Source organism: Perissodus microlepis, chromosome 4 (genome assembly GCF_051167445.1).
Source record: "Perissodus microlepis isolate ML-2025 ecotype Zambia chromosome 4, ASM5116744v1, whole genome shotgun sequence".
Lineage (NCBI taxonomy): Eukaryota > Metazoa > Chordata > Actinopteri > Cichliformes > Cichlidae > Perissodus > Perissodus microlepis.
The window spans coordinates 5,525,765-5,549,659 of record NC_140464.1 but is presented as its reverse complement, the minus strand read 5'-3'; the positions used below and the strand labels follow the sequence as shown (position 1 = coordinate 5,549,659).

At 39.0% G+C, this 23,895-nt stretch overlaps 1 protein-coding gene across 1 annotated transcript in view; it reads left to right on the top strand.

The window, feature by feature from the left end:
* shank1 (SH3 and multiple ankyrin repeat domains 1) overlaps nucleotides 1–23,895 on the top strand; it is a 100,366-nt gene that overhangs the window by 45,353 nt on the left and 31,118 nt on the right. The window contains exons 3-15 of the mRNA XM_084925223.1: nucleotides 3,455–3,658; nucleotides 4,232–4,303; nucleotides 4,657–4,765; nucleotides 8,811–8,965; nucleotides 12,248–12,415; nucleotides 14,890–15,006; nucleotides 15,228–15,305; nucleotides 16,436–16,502; nucleotides 16,742–16,908; nucleotides 17,582–17,703; nucleotides 18,291–18,439; nucleotides 20,705–20,818; nucleotides 23,077–23,152. Coding sequence (XP_084781349.1) covers nucleotides 3,455–3,658; nucleotides 4,232–4,303; nucleotides 4,657–4,765; nucleotides 8,811–8,965; nucleotides 12,248–12,415; nucleotides 14,890–15,006; nucleotides 15,228–15,305; nucleotides 16,436–16,502; nucleotides 16,742–16,908; nucleotides 17,582–17,703; nucleotides 18,291–18,439; nucleotides 20,705–20,818; nucleotides 23,077–23,152 — 1,598 coding nt within the window. The remainder of the gene's footprint in view (nucleotides 1–3,454; nucleotides 3,659–4,231; nucleotides 4,304–4,656; nucleotides 4,766–8,810; nucleotides 8,966–12,247; nucleotides 12,416–14,889; nucleotides 15,007–15,227; nucleotides 15,306–16,435; nucleotides 16,503–16,741; nucleotides 16,909–17,581; nucleotides 17,704–18,290; nucleotides 18,440–20,704; nucleotides 20,819–23,076; nucleotides 23,153–23,895) is intronic.

Sequence of the window (23,895 nt, the reverse complement as noted above, 5' to 3'; positions counted from 1 at the left end):
ACGCTGCTGTAACACACACACACACACACACACACACACACACACACACACACACACACACACACACACACACACACAGAGAAACACGCACACTGATGCACATCCTCACACATCCTCACACACAAATGCACGCACACCTTCCCAGTACCACATCTCCTAGGGAACACAAGGATGTCTCTATGGCAACAAGCAGCTTGCTCCACTAATGAACTGGTTGCCGTGGTGACCGGGTTGGCTGTGCGCGAATGGAGACACTGAATAAAATAGAGGGAGAAAATGTTGTGTTACTCCTCTGCACCCCCCCCGTGTGGGGTTTTTATCTCCTTTTCTTTGTAGGACATGAACAGTCACACAGAAATGTGTGTCAGTGTGTGCGTGTGTGAAGAGATTAAGATGAGTGACAATTAATGAATGAGTGTAACGTGTTACACGCAGTGCTGGCTGGAGACTTGGGCCCATGCAGAGGGCCTAATGCAGCAGTACGCAGGGATCCTTGCAGCTGGCTGTGCTCTGCGTGGGCCGGCCGTCCTGCTGCTGCTGCCTCAAGGTCAGAAAGCAGCCCAACTGCACTCTGGGCGATAAGAGGGAGGCGGGAGGGGAGCAGTGCCAAAAAACCTTTTGTTAGCCATCTGTGTAGTGAGTTACGCTCCGCTTTGCTGACTGAGCTTCTAGGCCGTTATGCATTTGGCCATTCACAACCCCATCGGAGACACTTAAAGCTGCACCCAACTGACATTCATATCCTGGAACGCGCTGTCTCCCCCTTCTGGATCAGGGGGGCACCGGCCTCAGTGTTCTGCAGCCAGAGAGAACATACACTGTCACAGAGCTTGATCTCATGACCCCTCTCAGGCATCCAAACAATCATTTCTGATTCACTAAAGAATTCTTGAAGAGTTTTTACTGATAAACGATAATTGTGTTTATCAAACAGCCAGAAATAACAGGAAAATGAATACAGCACAGATTTATTACCTTAACTACGCATGGACCAATAGTCACCAAAAATCTCATTATTCTATAAAACCACACACAATTGAACCATCTGCATAATACCGCATAATGCATGCAGCACTGGGAGTTTATTTACTTTTTAAAATTTTTAATTACAAAAAGAAAAAGCTATGACTGCACAGCTAGTTCATGTTTGTTATTAGCTTACCAAAGGCCCACTTTAAGCCAGCAAATAGTTTATGCAGCAGGAGAGAAGTATGTTTATAATCTTTTTACCCAGACAGATTAGAAAAAAGAACCAGATTTCTAGTCTAGTCTACTCAGATATATGCAGTTTATTATAATACATTTAGACATTTCACTGTAAACTTCTCTTTCATCTTATTTTCCTTCATATATATTTAATGTAAGACTGGAGAACGCTCACATTAAACATGGTCAACTTTTCAACAGAGAGGTCAGCATATGCACAAGTAATCCCTGTAATAAGAATATGGAGGTGGGTAGAAGCTCCTTTTTGTTTGTATGTTTTTTAATAAATGTATTTTAAAAATAAAACAAAAGATAATGGAAACTTAAATCCTTCATTTAGAAAACATTCAGAAGTTTGTAGTCTCTTTGGCAGTCGTTATTTCTTCTTAGAACAGCTGGGTTATCCAAGACACTGCTCGGATAAGTCTATAAAGGCTGTGCACACCTGGATTTGGGCAGTTCGTCCCATTCCTCCGAAAAGATCCTGTCAAGCTTTGTCAGATTAGATGGGAACCATCTGTGAACTGCCATCGTCTGTGCGAATTCATGCTTCAGTTTTCTGCTGCCTGCTCTCACTGCCACGCTTCACCGTACAGATGATCTTAGCCAGATGATGAGCTGCACCTTGTTTTCAGCAGACACAGTACTGGGAGTTCTGTTCAGTCCAGAAAATCTTTATCTTCATATTCTCAAAGTCCTTCTAAAGTTTGTTAAACTGCAAGCAGGCTGTCGTAACTGCTGCTGATTGTTCTTCTCAGCTGACATCTCAATCTCTGTGGTGATCTTCTGAAGACTTGTTGCGATCTTCAGGCCCTGCCCACTCACTCAGTTTGGCATCGAATCTGTGGGGAGTCTTGGTTGTCCACAATTGTTCCATTTCACAGTTACTGACACTGCTGTGCTCTTGGGACACTCGAAGATTTGTACAAATAGGTTGAAAACCCTTCCTCTAATCCATGTCTCACCACATTTTTATCATTCAGGTCTACAAACTATTCCTCAGACTTAATAAGTTATTTCATATCCATCCATCCATTTTCTTCTGCTTATTCAGCTCAGGGTCACCTGGACAGGTCACCAGGCTGTTCCAGGGCTAACACAGAGAGGCAGACAACCCTTCATACTCACATTCACACTTACAGCCAACTTTGAATTACCAATTAACCTAACCCCACCTATGTCAGCAGTTCGATCAGTGTTTAAATGATGGTCTGAAATTGCTACATAGATATATAACCCAAAATAACAAGGCTGAAGCCAAACAAGCAAGAAACACAGTGCTGAGTGGACGGAGAGGGAGAAAATACTAAGGCATCCAGCTCCTAAATGCTCCAGGGAGACTGGTCATGTCCTTTAGTTGTGCTGATTAACTCACTAACAGGAAGAAGGGGCAAAGCAACACGCAGAGTGAAAGAGGGGAAAAACACACAGCAGGCCCAGGCAGGGCAGGAGGGCCATTACACCAATGAAAAATGAGCACGAGAAGCTTAACCTGCTCTTAACTCCTGTATAGAATAGAAGTTTGTGTTTTCAATATTAGTTTTCACTTGGTTACATATTTGTATATTCAGACATGGGATACAGTTACACCCAGAGGGAAGAGTGCTTGTCAGCCGTGTAGTTCAAATCAGTAATTCTTGGACGCAAGTCTGATTTCTTTATCGCTGAGCGACAGCTTATTAGTTCTAATAAGAGTTACATTATATCCTAATACAGGAGGTCAAAAACAGCTGTGGTACTGTAGCTAGCTGACATTTATTTGTTGTTCTTTGTTACAAACAACAAATATATTTCAGCTGTTTCAGATTTAATCCTAATCAGTTGTGTTTTTGAAAAGTAACGAGTACTAGCAGGTGAAACACTCAGGCAGAAGTTGGGCTGTTCCTGGTGTAGAAAAGAAAAGTTCCCCTGATTTTAGTTCATCTAATTTTTCCATTAGTTACTGTTCATTTTAAAGGCACAGATTCAAAGGCCACTTCACCTCATATGATAAGATTAAAGCCCTCAGACAGATTTATCACAGTTTACACACTTTTGTCAGATCAATGAATATGTTTCCATTTGCTTTCTACTTGTTAGATTTATATGTGTTTTAAAATCAGGTTTGTTAACTTGTTTATTACCTGCATTTGATTGTTGCCGTGTTGAATCTGTGTCCACTGTATATACTCATCCTGTGTAAACCACAACTGTTCTCAGAATATTTCACCTGAGCTAGCTTCAATATTTACTTTGGTATCTCTTGCAGAAATGTTTGCGGTTTAATCCAGATGCCACTGTGTGGAAGGCCAAGCAGCAGGTGCTGTGCTCCCTGACCGAGTCTCTGCGAGATGTCCTGAACTATGGTCTGTTCCAGCCTGCCACGGACGGCCACGATGCCAAGTTCCTGGAGGAAGAGAGGCTGCTAAAAGAGTACCCACAGTCCTTTGAGAAAGGTGTACCATATTTGGAGGTAATAACTGATCCTCTTATTGACAGTTTCATGAAACACAGAGTGTAATACTAGCTTTTTGCCCACAAGATGTCACTTTTGTGCAATAAAACAGATTCTGATTTGTTTCCTATTAACAGGATTTTAAAATAAATCTAATGATATGTTCAGGAAAAGTCAGAAAAGTTTAATTACCTAGGCTAATTAATCTAAAGTTCATGCCAAGCTGCTGACTATTTATGAAATCTCATATTGATTGTCACCCAGCCAGCAAAGCTGCTAGTGCATGACACTGTTAGGTAGATTATAATTATAACTAAAGTAAAAGTATAATTGTAATTATTATTATTATTATTATTAGTTTTCCAACTTTTTAAGCTAGAGAGTATTTAAACTGCTGTGACGTCAGGCTGTTCCTTCCCCATTTCTTGTCTTCGGTGCAACAGAGAAGAAAGCCTGTATAGAACACCAGATAAATCTTCTCCAGGCTCTATTTTGTGGATCTAGGCCAAAAGCTAAGAGAATTGAGGACAAAGGCCCTCTGTGTTAGGATTAACTCTTGGTTTCCTTTCTCTTTTTCTGTCACTGGTTTAGTTTCGTTATAAAACCAGGGTGTACAAACAAACAAATCTAGATGAGAAGCAGCTGGCCAAACTGCACACTAAGGTATGAAACTTCCATCGCTAATATGTGATATGTGTTACAGTTTGCATCTCCATGTTTGTGTAAGTGTCACTAAGCATGCAGTGGTGCATGTGTACATCTGTGCAGATTTATGCAGGATGCATTTGATTGTTCAGTAAAGTTTTATATATGTTAATTTATTGTATTGAAATAAATAATTAAAGCTTAACTTGGACAAACAAACCAATGACATAAAATTGACAAAAACCCTTTTGCAATTGTAAAATCTACTATGTGGATAGCTTTTCCTGAACCTGCTTTTGCTGTTTTTATTTTCACCAAACTATTTATCAGTTACACATGGGAAGTTTTTTTTTTATTTCTTTTACATGTAGGCCAGCCTGAAGAAGTTCATGGATTACATTCAAACCAGCGCTGTGGACAAGATGGCCAAGTTCTTAGACAAGGGCCTCGATCCCAACTACCAGGACTCTGACACTGGTGGTAAGGATTCCTTCCACTCCCCCGACTGCACACGAGCAATTAGTTATTTTATCTACACAGTGCAAATTTTCTCTTGTTACACGGATAACATTTAACAGCTGTCATGCAGCCCAATTTAAAAAGGTGTTTCACAAGATAAAACAAACACATTTATAAAAGAGTTGGTGATGATCTCTCTGTTACAGTCAGCCAAAACGGGAACTCCAAATATGCAAGCAGCTAAGAAAGCACAAAGATAGCCAGCAGCTATGGAACCTGAAGCTCTCCTATATGGACTCTTTAAACTGTTTTCAATTCCTCCCCCTCTGTTTTCTGCCCTCAGCTCTGCAGTATGTTGGCCTAACACTTTGTGAGGGATCTGAGCCAGTGCTGTTCACAATTTTGGTGGCTTTTCCTAGATCCTGTTAGTGCTCAGGGGGGCACAGCAGACGGCTCATTTACAGTTTGGGTGTGCTGCTCTGTGTCGCTCCAGCCGTTCGGGGAGCAAGTGTCAAAACACAAAACACAGCCTGTCATGATGGGTGTGAAACACGCTCCCAGCGCACAACACAGGGGGGAGACAGAGAGCCTCGATGAGCCTCCCTCACAAACATGCTGTTCCTGTACTGCATTCATGGTTTTTAGTCATGTTAAAGTCTGCAAAAGCTATCTAAATGGGCTGGACCTCAACTCTAGGCACTTATTTGAGCAGATATTTTTCATTTCAGTGGTCACTAGAATATAAAAATGAAGAGTGAAAGGGTAGGCCCCAGAAAGGTTGCCAGTAAATCACAGGGTTTTACCCTGAAAGATAGCGATAAGGACAACCGCATACCCTCACGTCCATACCAATGCCAGTTTAGAAATCAGATGGAATTAAAACTGTTTAAAATTTCTGTGGCGTTTCTCCCTAAATGCAGTTCTTTTAAAAAACATTTCCCCCCATAAAAATGACACTTTGTTGTTTTGTTTTGTTTTTTTACCATCTTTGCTGGTCTAGCATATCATACACTGAACAGAAGCGCAAGCGTGACCATTTTCCATCTGTTTCGTGTCCTGGATACTCTCATCACCCTTTAAAAAAACAGAAACAAAGATTTTTTGTACAAACTGCAAGTTTGGATGATCCACATCCGCCAGAGCACTTTAAAATAGTAATTCCATTCATTCATTCTCTTCTGCTTATCATTATCAGGGTCGCAGGGGGGCTGGAGTCTATCCCAGCTACCAAAGGGCGGGAGGTAGGGTACGCTCTAGGACAGATCGCCTGTCTGTCGCAGGGCCACTTTAAAATAGTATTCATCATGTCTTGAGGAGAAACTCTTCTCTTACTTTGCCACTAGGATTAAAAAAAAGTACAGATTATGTGTTTTTAGTCTGATCAGTGATTCTGCTCTTTGGGAGATGAAATCCATCATCTTCTAAGCAGTAGTGAGAGCTAATTAGCTAATAGTGCTGTTGTTTCAGGGTTCTCCTATTCAAGGTTCTGGGGCACAGTAGTCTTTTCTATGACTGAGCTGAAAAGGTGTATTTTTAGTACCGATATATATGTGTATATTTAATGCATGTGATTTAACCACTCCTTGGCATTTTGGCTAAACAAACCTGGTAAAAATAATTTTGGGCGGAGCAGGAAAGCATTTATTTTAGCCCCAGTGATGTGATACCACATGAAAACTAATCCTTTGTTCAAATCTATTGACTGGCCACGGCGTTTCCATGTGGAGTTTGTGTGCTCTCTCTGTGCTTATGTGGGTTCCCCCCGGGTATGTTAGGTTAATTGGTGATTCTAAATTGGCCATAGGTGTGAATGTGTCTGTCTCTCTGTGTTAGACCTGCTGCAGATTGTTGACCTGTCCAGAATGTTTCCTGCCTCTTGCACAATGGCAGCTGGGATAGGCTCCAGCCAATCCATGACCTGAATTAGACAGGAGGAAGAAAACAGATGGAGGACTTGTTGTTGGATCCTAGTTTCTGTCCTTCTGCATTAAAGTTTGTGGAATCAAACATATATACAGTATATGACTCTGTGGTTTCAAGAAATGAATTGAATGAAATTTGTTGGTTTAACTGAATATTGTATGAACTGGATTTAGATTTGGGGGTGTTGAAAAAAAGCTGTTTAGTATCAGTCAAAGTCTGCAAAGTGATCCTTGTGTCTTGAAATAGCTTCTCCTGCCTTTTGACTTTATGGTTATGTGAAGGTATTTTGACAGGAAGTCCAGGAACAGTGAATGCGGCATTAGTCCTATGCAGACAGGGCAGAGAGGTGATAAAAAGCCTACAGACAGAGATATATCCAACCTTGTTAATACTTTTTTGACCCGTTTGTCTCCTTGAAACTTTCTCCGTGGGCTTCCAGAAGCCTCACAGAGAATGCCTTCATTAGGCCATGAAATAATTCTGCCATAATTAGCCTGGCTCCGGCCAGGACACACACTCATGTCGATCTCTGCCAAGGAAGCTCATAAATGGGTATTCCCTGACTCATCCTGACAGTATCACTTCAGAGGAAGCGCAGTCAAAACATTTCTCCAAATTGTCTGAACCTGAGATCTACAGAAAGTGTTCAGTGATGAAAGCCTTCAGTCATTTTCCTCTTTGCCAGAAAAATCCCCTTGCAGAAGGTGCTGTGTACCCTGTTTCAACTGGGAACACTTTGAATGGTTTTATTCTTGTAGGTGCTGGTGAACTGTCTTTCTAGAAAGGATCAAGTTAGCCACAAAAGTGACACAGCACTTTTTTGACTGCAATAAATGATATTTTGAGCTTCTGTGTTTCTTTATATGACATCAGGATAACGGCAAAACATCAGTGCACTGGCAAAACATTCAGCTGGAAAGTAATAATGTTACCTGTTAGATGGAACTAATGCAGAGGCTTTTTTCATTTCCCCTCACACTATCACAGAAAGGAATATAAATATTTGCAGAAGACTTAAAGTTGGCTGATCGGGATGTTGTAATCAGGAAGCAAATTGATGGTGGTGAGATTTAGGATTGTCTAACTTTCATGTTCAAAATAATAAAACAGTGTTGTCACACATAAGGGGATTTTACTTGTTTATATATTATATTTAAATTTACATGTTGTCGTACAAAGGTAGTTAACTAATTTTCTTTATTAAACTTGTAGAAGTGGAGGACAATGATAGAAACACTTTGTCAAGATGAATTTCACATTAGTGTGTTCTTTTAGTCTATAATGACTCTTGAATAGATTTCCATGAAACATGTGCCATTTGCTATATTCACAACTTTAAAGACAAAAATATGGAATATGGGAAAGCTATGTATTGTATATTCATCGTTTGAAAAACCTTCTTCTTTAAAAATAAATAAATGGTTGCATCATGATTACTGTTGTAAAATTAAAATTATCCAACACTTTTTTAAGGGTGTTATACGTGCAAGAATGCTAAAAATAGGTAATTTCTGTCTGTTGGAACATGGATGCTAAGTAATGTTATGTTATGATAATATCTGATATAGATAAAAACATTAAGAGGCCTGTGATGTTCCTGTGTGCCAAGTTTGGTTGCTCAACTCTTTTGCATAGGAAGAGTTTTTGGATGGGCAGCATTACTGTATCATGTAATTGCAGGATTGATGGTCATCTCCAAAGTGAGTTGTGCACATTTATTTATGTGCAGTCACTTCATGAAATCCTCATTATTGCATGTTTTTCCTTACATGGAAACAGGATCTGCCCAGATCTAAAGGTACAATAAGATTATGCATACACAGACATAAGATTTGGCTTGAAAATACATGGAAAATGCAAGAACTTTACATGATTATCAGCACACATCACAGACATTTGCTGCACTTTCTCAGCTTCATTACTGTGATGCACAAACTCTTTTTCACCTCACACGTCATTCAATTGTTAAATCATAACCATAAAAACTAAAATGCATTAAATGTTTCTTTTTTAAATGTTTGTTTCTGTCTCAGGAGTTTGGAAAGAGCTACTGTTCTCCAGCAAATCAGCTGTGAACTCCCTGCTCTATAACAGTCCCATTTAAATAAAGCTGCATATGTGTGTCTCTGTGTGTGTTCTTTAGAGACTCCTCTGACCCTGGCAGTGCAGTGTGAGCCAGGTGGAGGAGAGGCCATCCGGGTCCTGGTGGATGGAGGAGCTCATATTGACTTCCGTGCCAAAGATGGACTCACACCGCTACACAAGGCTGTTCGAGGCCACCACCATACAGCCCTGCTGGTAAACATTTTCATATGTTGGAGTCCTTTCATACTGCTATCTGCCTGTGAAAAGTGATGATTTTACATGTATTATGTAACAAAAAGAGAAAAAACATCAACCTAGAACAGGGTGTATATCTTGCAAGATGGATATTTGCCCTGAAAGTGACACTGTATTCTCTTCATTTGCGTTGCTGGATATCTAAACAAGCTAAAGCCCGAACAAAAAGACCCTCCCACTCAGCGATCCACACCCACCCACACACAATATGCAAACAAATAACTCTATTATTTGATTCAGCCAGAGAGAAAGAGAGGCGTTAACATCCAGATTGCCTGGTTTTGACACATTTACATTTTAGGCGTTTATCCAGATTTTCAGCTCTCAAATTGCTGAGAATACAGGTAGCTGTAGACGAGAACCTCATTGGGGGAGATAATTGCAAGCGTTAACATTGTTAGAGCCTATGTTTTCCACAAAGGAAAGAAACTCGGCTAAACTGCACAAAGGTTTACATCAGACTCTGATTGAATACATCATTTTCCCCAGCCTGGGGTGTAACGTGACCTCTCTGAACCCCCAGCTATGAGTTTCCATCCTGATTTGAATTCTATGAATATTCCTCAACTTGAATTAGGAAACTATCACCAAGATATATTTTTTCCTTCCTGCTCTACTATTGTTTTACTTGTTGAAGGTTTTAAATGTTCTACATTCTATATATTTAACTAGTTGGAGCAAGTTTTGGCTCAAAATACAGCGCAGATTGCCAATTCTTCCATGATAAAAATGGACTAGTTTTGTGTCTTGAAAAGAAATAAGCTGCCTACGCCCTCTCAAGAAGAAAACAAGGCAGAATGACTTTAGTTACGTATTGTAACCTCAGTTTTAAGTGTAAGTGTAGCCCTTTAAGAAGCATCAACTGGGAATAGGTGTTTGAACAGAAATTGAGTCAAAATAATAATAAGAACATAACTCCTGTAGGATCTTTTAAGTTACACAAAGCACAATGTTTTCATTAAAACTGTGTGACATGAGGCTTTTTATACGATATTAAATCTCTCTCAATTAAGATAAACAGCGTCATAGAGACGGATAACTTTCTTAGCAGCAGTTATGCTGTTAGCCCACTTCAGCACAACAACTTCCTTGTTCGGACTCCCCATGTGACTCTACAGACCAATCAGAAGCCAGGAAGTCCTAGACTTAGGTAGATGCGGGAAAACCAATGAGGTAGAGTCAACACATTATTATTATTGTTTTGAAAGGTGTATATGTAAACATTCAAACATGTAAATGCCCAAAACACATAAACACTAAATATAAATGGAAATGTGTATATAATTAGCTCTGTAAAGACATCTTTATTAATCACATGAAATTTACTTCTAGACTTTACAAAAGGACACCATTTCACGGTTCATTTTTAACATGTGCACCATTAATGAAATGCTAATAAAGGAAGGAGCTAAGACAAAGTTGTATGTTTTTATAGTTCGCAGTTTAATCTTTGGTTATTTTTGAGAGTGACTTTGAAGTTTAGGTTTTATTATTTTAAACGAATGTAGAAGTTTTTAATATTAGTTTTAGATTAGATTAGATTACAATATTAAGGTAATTTTTATAATAAGATTTCTGTGTTCCGAAAGCTAATATTATTCATGCAGAGCACTTTATTTTGACAATGCACACTTGCACAAATGCTTTCTTGTGCTATTTCTGTTCATAAATTTGACATAAATCTTGACAGATTACTAAAACTAGTTTAGTAAGTATGCAATATATAGTTTTAGTCTTGCAGTAACTTTTATTAAAGTCTGTGTTCTTTGGTTTCAAATTGGTCTGCATTTCTACAATTTCGATATAGCTAAGGCCGTGGACAGTCATGGTTCTAGTTTGTTGGTGATCTAGCTAAACCAAACCAACCAGACTCTATCAGTATCATGACATAAATAATCTGACAGCAGCAGCAACAACAGTCCTATAAATAATTAAAACATTAATCCATAAATGGAGGAAACCATGTTTATTTTGGAGTCAATGCCAAAAACCAAGTTGATCATTTATGAAGTGTTCTGTAAACTGTAAACACTACTGTATATGTTCTCTTAGCCTGATATGAATGCTAACAAGTCAGTTACTGCTGTGCTGAATCTGTCTTGGTTTATTTCTCCTCTTCTTCTTTTTTCTTCTTTCTTTTTTCACTCCCAGAAAGATGATGAGAGGCTTTCACTGATATCATTAGGTTTAGACAGAATCACACAACCATTCAGGAAGTCAGGCCTCTCGTACTGTCACTGCAAACTTGGCACATTTCTCTAGTTTGACCTCAGTCCCCAAGAACTTGCCTGCCTTTCCTGGTGGCCTCTCTGTCTTTGCGTTCAGCATCATTGCATTAGCTACATTAGCCACACAACATGCTAAGGGTAAGGATTTTCTTTTTTTGTTGTTGTTGCACAGTGAAAATCAAGAATTACAGTACTCCACTCCAGTTCTCAGTCTTCAGTAGCTCAGATACAGGAAGCGCATAAGGACTCTTGTGTTCACTCTTGCAGCCAACAACTGAACATTTGGTGTGCAACGCCTATGGCTGAGACATTTTAAAGTTAAAGCTGGCAGAAGCTACTCTGGGGACTAAATAAAAATGGCGAACTGTGAAGCAATTGCTGATGTTAAAAAGGCATGTCCGTTCGTCAGCCAGGAGCAGTGCTTATCCTGTTCTGATGCCAAAATCACTGAAAGTGACTGCGAAGAAAACAGGCACCGGTGGTCTCTCTTTGTTGGTGCAAAAAAAGAAACGAAGGAAAACACAGAAACAAAAGACAACAACAACAAACGTCCTCTTACATGGGAATCTATATCAAATCATTTGCTTCTTAGAGACAGTGCATGGTTGATGAGAATCTATCATTCAAACTGGCTTTCAAATCTTTTATAGATTCAGATAGTGTCTCCAAACATTTTTTTATATGTACGTTAGACTTTCTAGTGTTTCTTATCTTATCCGTTATCGACCAAGTGTGTAACATTTGGTAAATGAGGGTTTTTTTTCTTTTTCTAAAGTTAGTTTTTGGCATTTAAAGGACTGACGTTAATTAATATTTGTCCATTTTTAATATAATTATGTTCTTCTGGACGCAAACCAAGTGGAAATAGCTTTGGGTCTAGTGGATTTTCTTTTCAAACATGTCCCCTTTAAATCATTGCTATTTATCATAGTAATTTATCTTTATCATTACTGTCAGAGTTTAACAAAGGCTTCAGCATGAGGTTTTTTTTTTCTTTTGTGCTATCATGCAGGTTCTGCTCTCTCTGGGGGCGTCCCCAGATTATAAGGACCGGCGAGGGCTGACGCCTCTTTACCACACTGTGCTGACAGGGGGGGACACCTCCTGCTGCGAAACACTGCTTTACCATCACGCCAAACTGGGCATCAGGGACGAGAACGGCTGGGATGAAACACATCAGGTAAACGTAAAAAAAAAAAAAGTCACCTCAAGCAAATCCAGGACAAAATAAATACAGTTAATCTCCTGTGTTTTTAATAAAAGCGAAAACACCAAATCAACTGTAAAACTTTCTGTTTGAGGATCCTTGAAACAAACTCTTTCAGTCTAATGAGGTCAGTGGCCTGATTTACATCTATTTGGGAGCTGAGCTGTGAAAGCACCAGAAAAAGGCATCTGGACTTTTGGAGCTCATGTTCTTGTTGTTCATATTGCAGAAGTATGCCACATCACTTTTTGTAATGTACCAGTCTACTCTGTGTTCCAGTGTGTGTCTGCGTCAAAACCCATTCATGCCATGAAACACTTCACCTTTCACATCACATCCTACCCATCCTGCTTCAGTGGCCTCATGTAACAGCTGTGAAGTGGACAGGGAAGGCCGCGAGGAAAAATGAAGGTATCAGCTTGTTCATCTCAGTGTGTTCACTGCGTAAGCATCTGTCTCCTCGGCTCTATTTGTCAGACAGGGACTCCAAAAGAAACCGTTGGTGTGTGTGCGTTAAGAATGATTTGACTCATAAATTCAACACTAATACGATTTTTGGACGAGGCCACTAAAAGAAGCTGCATTTTATTTCATGTCTGACAGATTGAAGATTGTTTTGTTGCATTTGGGTGCAGGGTAATTTCACATTAAGTCAGCCCGCCTCTAGGAATCAGCTGTTACTTTTCCATAATAACTGTTGTACATTCAATGAGAGGATGATAAACCATGGGGGGGGGGGGGGTAAAATTTTGCACTTTTTAGTTTGCTGTATTTGTCAGTATTTTTGAATACTCAAAATTTAATTAATAGAGGAAAGATCCTCATAACATTTTCTGGGCCAAAACACAAAAAACTGCAACCAAATCGATTTTACATTCACTTCAAGTTCCACAATATCAACCCTAAATCTCATTTTGTTAATCATGACTGAGCGTCAGCATCATGGGATATGTTATAGAGACAGAAAGACATCAAAAACTGCACCATTTCGATTTCTGTCATGTAGGGTGTGAAGTTTATAGAGCTTAAATGTGGTTAAGTGTAAAAGTGCTTTAAGAAATGAGGGATTAAACATTGTGAGCCCTATGTACTCCAGGAGACTGTAACTCGAGCAATTTTAATAATATGAGGGCAAAATTTTGCATGTCAGTATTAAATGCATTGAGGTTTTTTTTTAACACCATGTTTTCTGTTTTGAGTGTATAGCGTGCTATAGGTCAGCCTGGCAGTTTTTCCTGACTTTTAACTTTTTTTAAAAAAAAATTTATAACAATGAAAAAAATTAAGTCACACAACCACATCACTGATAAATTAACTCGTGTCAAGTATTCGGTTAATAATAGCTCAGAGAGTCTGCAGCAGTCGCAGCAGCATGACTGAACGGGGCACTGATTTTGGAGCGTAAGGGCCTATGCAAACCACACTTTAGGAAATACCCCTCATATGTCTCTTTGGAGCCAAAATGAAGAAATTCATGAGGTCACAAGGCTGTCTTTATAGCACAATTTTACTTGAAAATAGCAAAAAAAAATGGAAATGTGTTCAGCTGTGACTCAGCTGTCCTGGTTTGCGTTGAGTACATTAATATATTTACGCACCTTCAGAAAATCTCTCTCCTGTTTTGTACACAAATATTTTTGCATTTCTATAAATGTGGCTTCATTTCTCTATAATGATGAGATAACAGTTAATGATATGCTTGAATTTTAAATTTAGCCTGTAAAGGTGGCCCAGTGTTATTTGTATAGGATCATCTGTTACAGTGCTATGTACAGAAAAGTGCCATATAAGAACCAGTGGTTTGACCATAAATTAAACAAAAATTAAAAATTAATTAACATTACAAACAAATAAAAAAATCTGAAGAGATAAAATAACCTAGCTTAGGGCTATGATATGTAATAGCTGCAAGATTAATGAGTGCGTTATTTATTTGTATAATAAGTGAAAAATGTTTAAAGCATGTTTGAGACACAGTTGATATTTCAGGCAAAAACGATTTAAAAAGCTTTGACTTCAAGATCAGTGAAGTACATGGTTTCTATTATATTATTATATTAAACAAAACAGTTATTAAAAATACTGTGACGTACATCATGTACTTTAACATGTTGACTTTTTTCTCACTTTAAATTAAAAAAATAAGTAAATCACGTGGCTCATTGTGTCTGTGTGAATAATGCTGCTCGTTTTTCTAGCAATGACTTTATCACTGTCATACTGTATTGTGTATATTTATATTGTCAGTGTTTTATTGCCCCTGAGTTTGGAGGTTGTGTTAATTAAATTTGGTGTTACTGCCACCTTTGGCCACCGTCTCCTCTTCACCCTTGCTTGCCCCCCGTCTCTCTTTTCTCTCTATTAAACAACCACATAAATCTTTCCTCTTTGACGCCTTGCTCTCGCTCTTTCTTTCGGTCTTACTACCAAACTGTTTTCATTCTCAGGCCTGTCAGAATGGTAACTCCCAGCATCTGGAGCACCTCCTATTCTACGGGGCGGATTCTTCCTCCCAGAATGCCTCTGGAAACACTGCCTTGCACATCTGTGCTTTATACAACAAGGTATTTCACAGAGTACAACTCAAGCATCGCCTTCCCCCGACTGTACTGAAATTTGATGCAATGATCTATAAAACTGTGTTTTTAAAAAAGATCAACCTGCTTTTGTTTTCATCAACAAACTAAATAAAAGCAATGATGCCACAGGGGAATGCCAGTAGAGAATCCTGCCCTGTGTATTGCTCTTGCATTAAAGATACGTTAATCAATGCTGTTTGTTACAGGAAAGCTGTGCACGAATTCTGCTCTACCGGGGAGCAAATAAAGACACTAAGAATAACAGCGGGCAAACCCCCTTTCAGGTAAATCTGAGTGTCTGGCTGGGTAATTATGCATGGTGTGGTTTATTGTCTTATTAACTTAGCATAGCATAAAGTGCTAGTGCCTAATTTCACTTAAGGCCAGTACTGTGCTGCAGTGCATACAGATGTCTCAGGCATTGCAAATGCGCGTGACCCCTAAATAAATAAATATATATATATATATATATATATATATATAAGCTTCAGAAAAGGGAAAAAGCTAATTCAGAAAAGATGTTTCTGTAACACTTGAACACACAAAGAACATGAAAGACAACATGGAAGAAACATTTTATACTAGTAAAAACAACAGAACGGTAATAATTTGAGCAAACGGTCTATTTACCTTTGACTTGCACAAGATAAAACCATCATAGATACCTAAGAAAATTACTCCCAAAGAAAAACAAAATATAATTTTAAATTTTATGCATCAGAGATATAGTTTTTATGTAATGATTTTCTATGAATTCTATTTTATAAATAATTATTTATTTTAATTTTATTTACTTTATCAATTTTCATTCTATTAATTTTTTTTAAATTAATATTGCTAATTTCCAATTCCAATATAGTTTAATCTAGTGCTCTGCTTAAGTAGCTTTGCATGATTCATTGTTCAAAATCATCCTTATTTATCCCACACTGACTTTTAGTACATGCTTCAAACTATAAGATCCCAGGTAGAAAATATTTTTCAGTTTTATTAAGTAATGTGTTGTGCAGATACTGTTATAATTATTAAACTAAGATATTAAGATATTAATTTTACTTAAATTTCCAGGGAAAACACCACCTAAGCTCCTTTGTGCTTAAATATGACTTTTTCTCTGTTATCATGATAATGCTGTGTCACTACTGCTGCACTGCTCCTGCTGGCACCTTGTTTCAGTGCATTCACACTTCATATCAGAAAATGTGTCGTTAATGAGAGCACGTCACTGAAGAAAGAGGATGGAAAATGCCCTTCATTTACTTAGACTTAATAATAATAAATAAATAAAGTGTTCAATAGTTTTTTTTCCCTATACTTCTGAAATATCATGATATAATTTTGAGGCTTTATTGCTCATCCGAATTAGAGTTATCTTAAACATAAGGAGTGTGTGTGTGTGTGTTTTGTTCATCAGGTGGCTGTTATGTCTGGCCATTTTGAGCTGGGAGAAATCATCAAAAACCACAGAGACACAGATGTGGGTAAGTGCTATAACTCATGTCTGGTCTCAGATTTGTTCTGCAAGGTGTTTTTCTTAAGCTAACACAACACACAGGCTCTCTTACTTAACCTTAAATCAGCAGGACTTCTTTCAGTAGCAAGGGCCAATAACAATTTAAATACAAAGAAGTAGCATGTGGATGGAGAGTGTAAAGAAACATGCATCACGGTTTGTAGGATGATATGAAAAGAAGAAAGAAATCTCTTCTGTCTCCCCTAGTCCCCTTTGTGGAGTCTCCAAAGTACGCCCCCCAGAGGCGGGAGAGCTCCCGGACGCTGACAATACCTCCTCATCCCTTCCTCAGAGCCAACAGCGACAGCAGCATGAACCTTCCAGATTGGATGGCAGTGCCCAACGCCCCGGGCACCAATATCGTCTCTGTGCAGGTGTCTGTGTTTGTCTCTGTGTGAGGAGGTCAGAGTTCAAATTATCGACACAGGAAACACCTATGGGTCGATTTTGTAACCTTTTCGTTTTTCAGAGAGATTTTTACTGGATGTTTTACTCGTTTTAATTAGAAAGCTCAGATTATTATTTATTTTTACCAACAATGGAGACAGCAGCTGATAAAACAGCCGTATCTCAAAGCTTAAAACATTTTAGCAACTTGTGTTGTTGAAATGAATGATGCAAAGCACACAGCAAGCATTTCTAAGTGCACAAGTGCATCAAACATGGTTTAATCCATCAGAGCTAGTATTTTTTTCTGCTCCATTCTGCAGGGTTAGTCATGGGATGTGGAGCTTGTTGTCTAATTGGAAGGGGATTTATATATGGGTTCTTTAAACTTACTGCTTGCCTGTAAAACACCCATTTCCAACATGATGGAACATGTGCACAATATAACGCAGGGGATGACCTTTATCAACCTCTAGTGGTGAATACTGCTAATTGCAGGGCCTTATCTTCTCACATTTTATATAGTATGTGCTTTGGAGCAGAAGATTAATCACCAGTTCTTATTGTTATCCTCTTTAGGTTTACAGCCCAGAAAAATGTTAAATGTCATTAAAGTAGGTCATATTTGAGATTTCTCACCTTTCCTTCTCTGACCGACAGGGCTACAAGCATACAGGAACCCTGCGGAGCTCCAGCAGTCCAAGGGGGGCACGGACACGCTCTCCTTCCCGTGGGAGGATCGGAGACAAAGAGGACCGGAGCAGGCAGAGTCGGAGACAGGGGTGAGTGGAGGAGGCGGAGGACAAAGTGCTGTTAAACGGGAGCTTTGTTTCCACTTCCTGCAGATTCAGATGGATCAATCGAAGTGCTTTTGAGGCTTTTGTGCTGGGTGACAGATGTTAAACTCTTTTAAGTGGATTATGTGAGTCACGTTCTTAAAGAGCCATGAAAGGAGTTGAATATGGTTAATTTGGTGTAGTATTGTTAGTATTTGTTAGTATTCTCTGAAAATGGAAACTAAGAGTCATTCAGATCAATAATAATTCTGATAATTCAGCCAATTCTTAATTTTTATGTTAAAGAACAAAGTCACACTCAACAGAAATCACACAATGTATAGGGAACGTTTATAACAGCTCCCTGAAAAGTCATAAAAAATAAACACGTAAACTAAACAGTTCAACGGTGACTTTTTCTTTCTTTCTGTAAAACAAAATAGCTAATTTCTCAAAATAATTTAAGTCACTTGAGTCCCAGAAAGTTTCATTTGATGTACCAAGGGCTCAGTCAGCAGCTCAGTCCTGGCCATAAAATGCTACAGAGGTTCCTGAACCTTAAACTGCAGTTTCAAATCATCCTCCCCTCTCAGGCCTGGCCCTGCCACCACCACGGTTCAGACTGCGGGACAGCGAAGACGCCTGTACAGCGCCGTCCCAGGACGTGTTTTTGTAGCCACTCGATCACATTCTGCACAGGGGGAGAGAGAAATCAGCTTCAACAAGGGGGACAGGGTCAAAGGTGAGTGTAACTCCATTTTCACATCATGTGAAGGTTTGTGTAGCAGACAGTCAAAACATTTTGTCTTCCATGTCAACTCAAAGTTAGTGATGCTGTTTCTCACCTGGTACTTGACACAAAGAGACTGTAAGAAAGCACAAGCTCCACAAGAGGTATCTTTAATAGGCGCACAAGAAAAGCACATTTAAGACATACAAAGCAACACTGCAGAAACCATTTAACGTAACATGACGTCACATGAGCTCATTTTACTGGAAATCTCTGGGAGTCTGGCATAGCCCCAAAAAGTTCCTTCTAATATATAAGCTGCTGACTGTGAGGCTTTAACAAGATCAGAGGTGACAGCTTTTACATTAACATTATTTAGCTAACTGATGACGGATGGCAGATGATGCATCCATCAGAGTATTAGCGGAACCTAATATACTACTGCCTAATCAAGGTTTTATTGATATGTATAACATGCCAAACAAATGACTACAAATACATTCATCAAGGCACAGAACAACACAAGCAAGTTCAATATTTGTTCTTCTTTCAGCTTTTCAGCTTTTGTTATTTGCATCCAGCTTATGTTGTACGGCTTGCAGGATCCAAACAAAACCAAAAAAAGTGGCTACAGTGGCTAAAAATGTGTGTCAGGCTGCAGAGTTGGGATTACAGTATCAGCCCTTTGATATCCACTGTAGCTGGGAGATGGTGAGCGTTCTCAACCAAACTACAGATGGATCTTGAGAAAACAGAGACTTTGAAATGGATGGAACTCCACAACCTTTGGAGAAAAATGAGACATTCACTACAGTCAGGAGGAGCCATCCTCTGGTGACAGTGAAGTAAGGACAATGAATGACTGTAGATAATTTTACTGCAGTCCACCCAAACTTTAAACCGAGATCAAAGTCTTAGAGACATGCAAAAAATATCCATGTTGAAACAGCGGGGGCTACATTTATTTAAGTATTACTCTGAACCAGCGGTCCCCAACTTTTTTTGCCGCACGGACCAGTATAATGTCAGACAATATCTTCACGGATCGGCCTTTGAAGTGTTTGCGGATAAATACAACAAAATAAAATGATATGGCCAAGACCAAAACTGTGATATTTTGTAAATATAATAATAAATGCGAATTCACTGTGTAATTGTGTAACTTCATTAGCAGCACCCTCCTGAAAATGTGCCAACAACATTGAGAGTAACATCCCCCCCTCTGCCCTTTCACTCTCTCTAGATGCTATGGTAACATGTAAATATTTATTTCAAAATAAGACACACAACTACAAAGACCCAGGGAGTTAACGATAAAAACCCTGAAAACCATAAACCTCACACCCGAGCTTTAACTTGTGCGGCCCGGTACCAAACGACTCACGGACCGGCCCGGGGGTTGGGGACCACTGCTCTAAACTATTACATAAACTAATTAAGTTTATTTTAAATGATTGAATTGTTTAAATAAAACAAATGAAGTGTAAAAATCTGTCAGGTGTACGACTCAAACTGTGTCTGTGGTGCGACGGGTGATACGATTCACTCCCCTGGAAACCCTTACATCCTCCAAATGTGGACTTTTTTGACCTTTAAAAGTCAAAAATAATAAGTTCATTTACTTGAACATGCACAGACAGATTCATGAACAACACCAGATTCATGTCCAGAAACACAAATCGATAGATTTAAGGGTCTGACTGTTTCGTGAACTGCCGTGAAACCTTCAAGGACTGCCTGACAAAGAGCTCGATAGCGTGTTGCAGCAAAGACAAAATCTGCAGCTGGCGAATGCAATGCTCTGACTTTGCCCAGGGATGAGCTCATTTCCTCATCAAAGTATGGCTTTATAAATAACTGCTTATAAGTGTTTTTTGCTTTGAGCCGTGAGTGTTTTATAAATGAGGGCCCTGCTGTAAAGGCAGCTTCTCTGTCTCGTGGGCCAAATCCAGTCCACAGTGTCGTCAGATGAGTTTGTTAGATGGTCATGTCCTGACATGAGTGTAAGGTCTCTATATATGTTTGTATTTAATGTCTGCAGGTATGAATATGTGTGTGTTTGTGAGTGAGTCTAAGGTGTCGCCAGGTATGTATGTCTTGGTGAGTATGTAGGAGGTTTGCATGTCCATGTGTGTGTCCACATTTATTTTTTTTCCGTCTGTACTTGTTGTCTTTTTGCGTGCGTTCATTTCTCATCGGTGTGTCTGTGTGTGTTTGTGTTGGTTGTGTCACCTTTTTTTTTCTTAACACATTTCTCTTTCCTGTCCCCGTCTTTAGTGCTGAGTGTTGGCGAGGGCGGTTACTGGGAGGGGACGGTCAGAGGTCGCACGGGATGGTTTCCCTCTGACTGTGTGGAGGAAGTGATGCTTCGAAGCCAAGACAACCGATCAGGTGAGGACCACCAGCAGTGGCGCACACTCACAAATGCACAGGAGGAAAAAAGTGCTGAGAAAACATTTCAGTTTTGCATTTACCCTCCCTGAGTATACAGCTTATTTGTATTTGAAACCTTTGTTTTGTGATCCGTTACTAGATCAAAAACTTATGGTGTTGAATTTTAAGGGTGGTTTGTAGAACATTTAGCATCATAAGCATGGGATTTTTCAATTTTAGGGCTATTTTTAGATTATTGGTAAATATGAATCATCACATACATCATATGGTCTCCGTTTGTGTTTTCCATCCTGTTTTATTTTGAAGGTTAGTTCCTCAAGCAGTTTGCTTCCGCCTTTTCTTCTTTTTTCCAACAGCCTGTGCCTTATATTTTGTGTATTTAGTCTGTTTGTTCCCTTCTTGTCTGCATCACCTTTGTATGCTCGCTCCCTGCCATTGTTAAAATAACCACATTAACATTTAGCTCAAAGCACCACCATCTGCAGATTGACGGAGAGTCCGCTTACAATGCCTTAGTTCTTGTTTAACACTTTCTTCTTATGCACCTTATCCTATTTTAAGTGGTAAATAAAATGATTTTTTTCTTTCACCATAAACAAGACCAGCTCAATTTTTCACTTTGACTATAATCACCAATGTGATAGACATGCTTTTTTAGGGAAATATTCAATATAGTTAAAGAAGAACTAAGAGACCACAAAAAGCAACAGCTAACACTATCAGCATGTAGTAGTAAGTATGATATGTAGTAGATATGGTTCCCATCTTCACCTTTGTTTATCATGCTTATGCTGTGCTGATTTATTTTAATGGTAATGACATTTAATTGTTATACAAGACACAATTAACAAGATCCACATTAAGACCACAAAATAACAAAGGTGTATAAAACATGAGCAGAGAGAATGACATTACAGTAATCTTATCAAGAGGTGACCAGGAAGCGAAGCACAGAACATGTGGACTGAGCAGTTAGCTATAGAAACAACATGTTTTAGCATGCTAACATTTATTGATTAACAATTCATACGACTGGGTGCTCTAGTTAAACAGGTATGTGGGAAGTATGTCAAAAAATGACTTAAAAATTTGACTCTGACCTTGAAATGATGATCAGACAAACAACACACTGGTTAACAGGATTTATCAAAGTGTGAATAAAAAATATTCCTTCAAGTAAAGAGGTCGGTCAAACTTTTTTACTTTCTTTCTTTTCTGTTTCTGCCTATATGAGCTCAACCAATTTGACAAGTCTTGTAGCAAAAGTGAAAGATTTTCCAAGTATTTGTTTTGTCTTAAAACATACATTTACATGAACAGATTATTCTGAAGCCGCATAGCAGCTTTTAAAAATTGTGTTGGTGAAATCCTAAACCTAACCAAACAGTGGGTGAAAACAAAACTTAAAATCTCTCCCACGTGAATCTTGAACCCAGCCTCCTGGTCAAAAGTCAGTATTAGTCCCTAACACAGATTTTTGTCACTGTTTTACTGTACAGAACTACAAATGACATTTCAGGACACTTACATGAGTGTTTTTTAGATGACAGGAAACAAATGACTAGTTAAAAATTAAAGCAGACTTTTTTTCCTGTCACACACTGTATGTATGATGTATTGGTATATGCCTATATTAGCGTGGTCAAAGTTTTAAGAGTTGAGTTTTCCGACTCTTGCCTTTGTATCTTACTATAATGATCATAGTGTATATATGTATCTGTCTGGTGTACAAATCTGTATGTAACCTATTTCTGTGGGCGTGTGGGCTCATCTCAAAACTCAAAGCATTTATTATAGGTCCCAGTTCTTTAGATTTTTGTATTGATCAATCGCCTGCAAATGCGATGTTATGGTTTGTGTTTATTTCACGTCATATTCAACAGTCACGGTTTTCACTAGTAAGGTTAAGGGTTAAATATAAGGTTAAGCCAATCAGAAGAAAGTGACAGGAGCTAAAATGGCTTGTTACAGACAGAAGTGAAATTTAAATGGAAATAAGCATAATAAGTTCCCGTTAATTTCTTTAACCTACTCATTAAATTCATTCATACAATTGCTTTTACACCAGTCAGTTAATCAGCTAATTATTTCATGATTAATATGCATATTTATTTTAGCTTACAGGTGACTTGGGGACAAAAATCCAGAGAGATGGCTCCATATTATTACAGTATTAGCAGTTATGTAATGAAACTGCAAATGTATTTAATATAGGTCAAACTATTCTGATGTCTGTGTGATTTCATGTTTCACAGAGAGCCGCGGAGAGCGTGCCAAAAGACTGTTCCGCCATTACACTGTGGGATCCTACGACAGCTTTGACGCTCCCAGGTAAGAGCTGCCATGCATCTAGCTGTTACTGATACCTGAACTGAGCAGCTGCCAGTTTCATCAAAAGACACAGTGGTGTGCACAGATTCATTAAGCAGCAGGGGCACAGACAAACGCCTCCTAGCCACTCACAGGACAAGAGGAAGGGTTCGTTTACGGTGAGGTCACATCACAGTGGTACCCCACCTAACAGAGGGGCATTTGAGTTGAACACATAAGCACTTTGGGGCACTTGGATTGACAAAAGAGGCGTTTAGATGCTCCAGCTGCTTGTTAAGTGTGACCAGAATGATGCAAGAAAGTGTCCCATTGTGGATAAATAAAGGTTTAAACATGACTACCGCTGTTTTCTACCACTGGCCTCTGAGCAGCTCAGCTCAGGAAATGAGGGGTTATGTACTTTGCTAAAGAGCATGATGTGTCTCATCAGTCCTCCCAGGGGGCACTGAGAGCTGACAGCCTTTTATGACGCTGCTGCTTCACTGTTTAGACATACAGCACATGTTGGCAGGGGATTTGTTTGTATCGTAACATACTGTATCCATCTACCCAGATGATTCATAAGTTCCAGTGATACTTTGATGATGTGATGTGTTGTGAGTGATTCATGCAGCAGGATGACGATGTGTGACGGTTTGCTGCCTCCAGTCTAGAAGCTGATCTGCCTGCTGCTGAAGTTATCCTCCAGGCAGAGGTGTACCAGTTGTGTTTTGACTAGCAGGTTTTGCTGAATTTAACCTGTG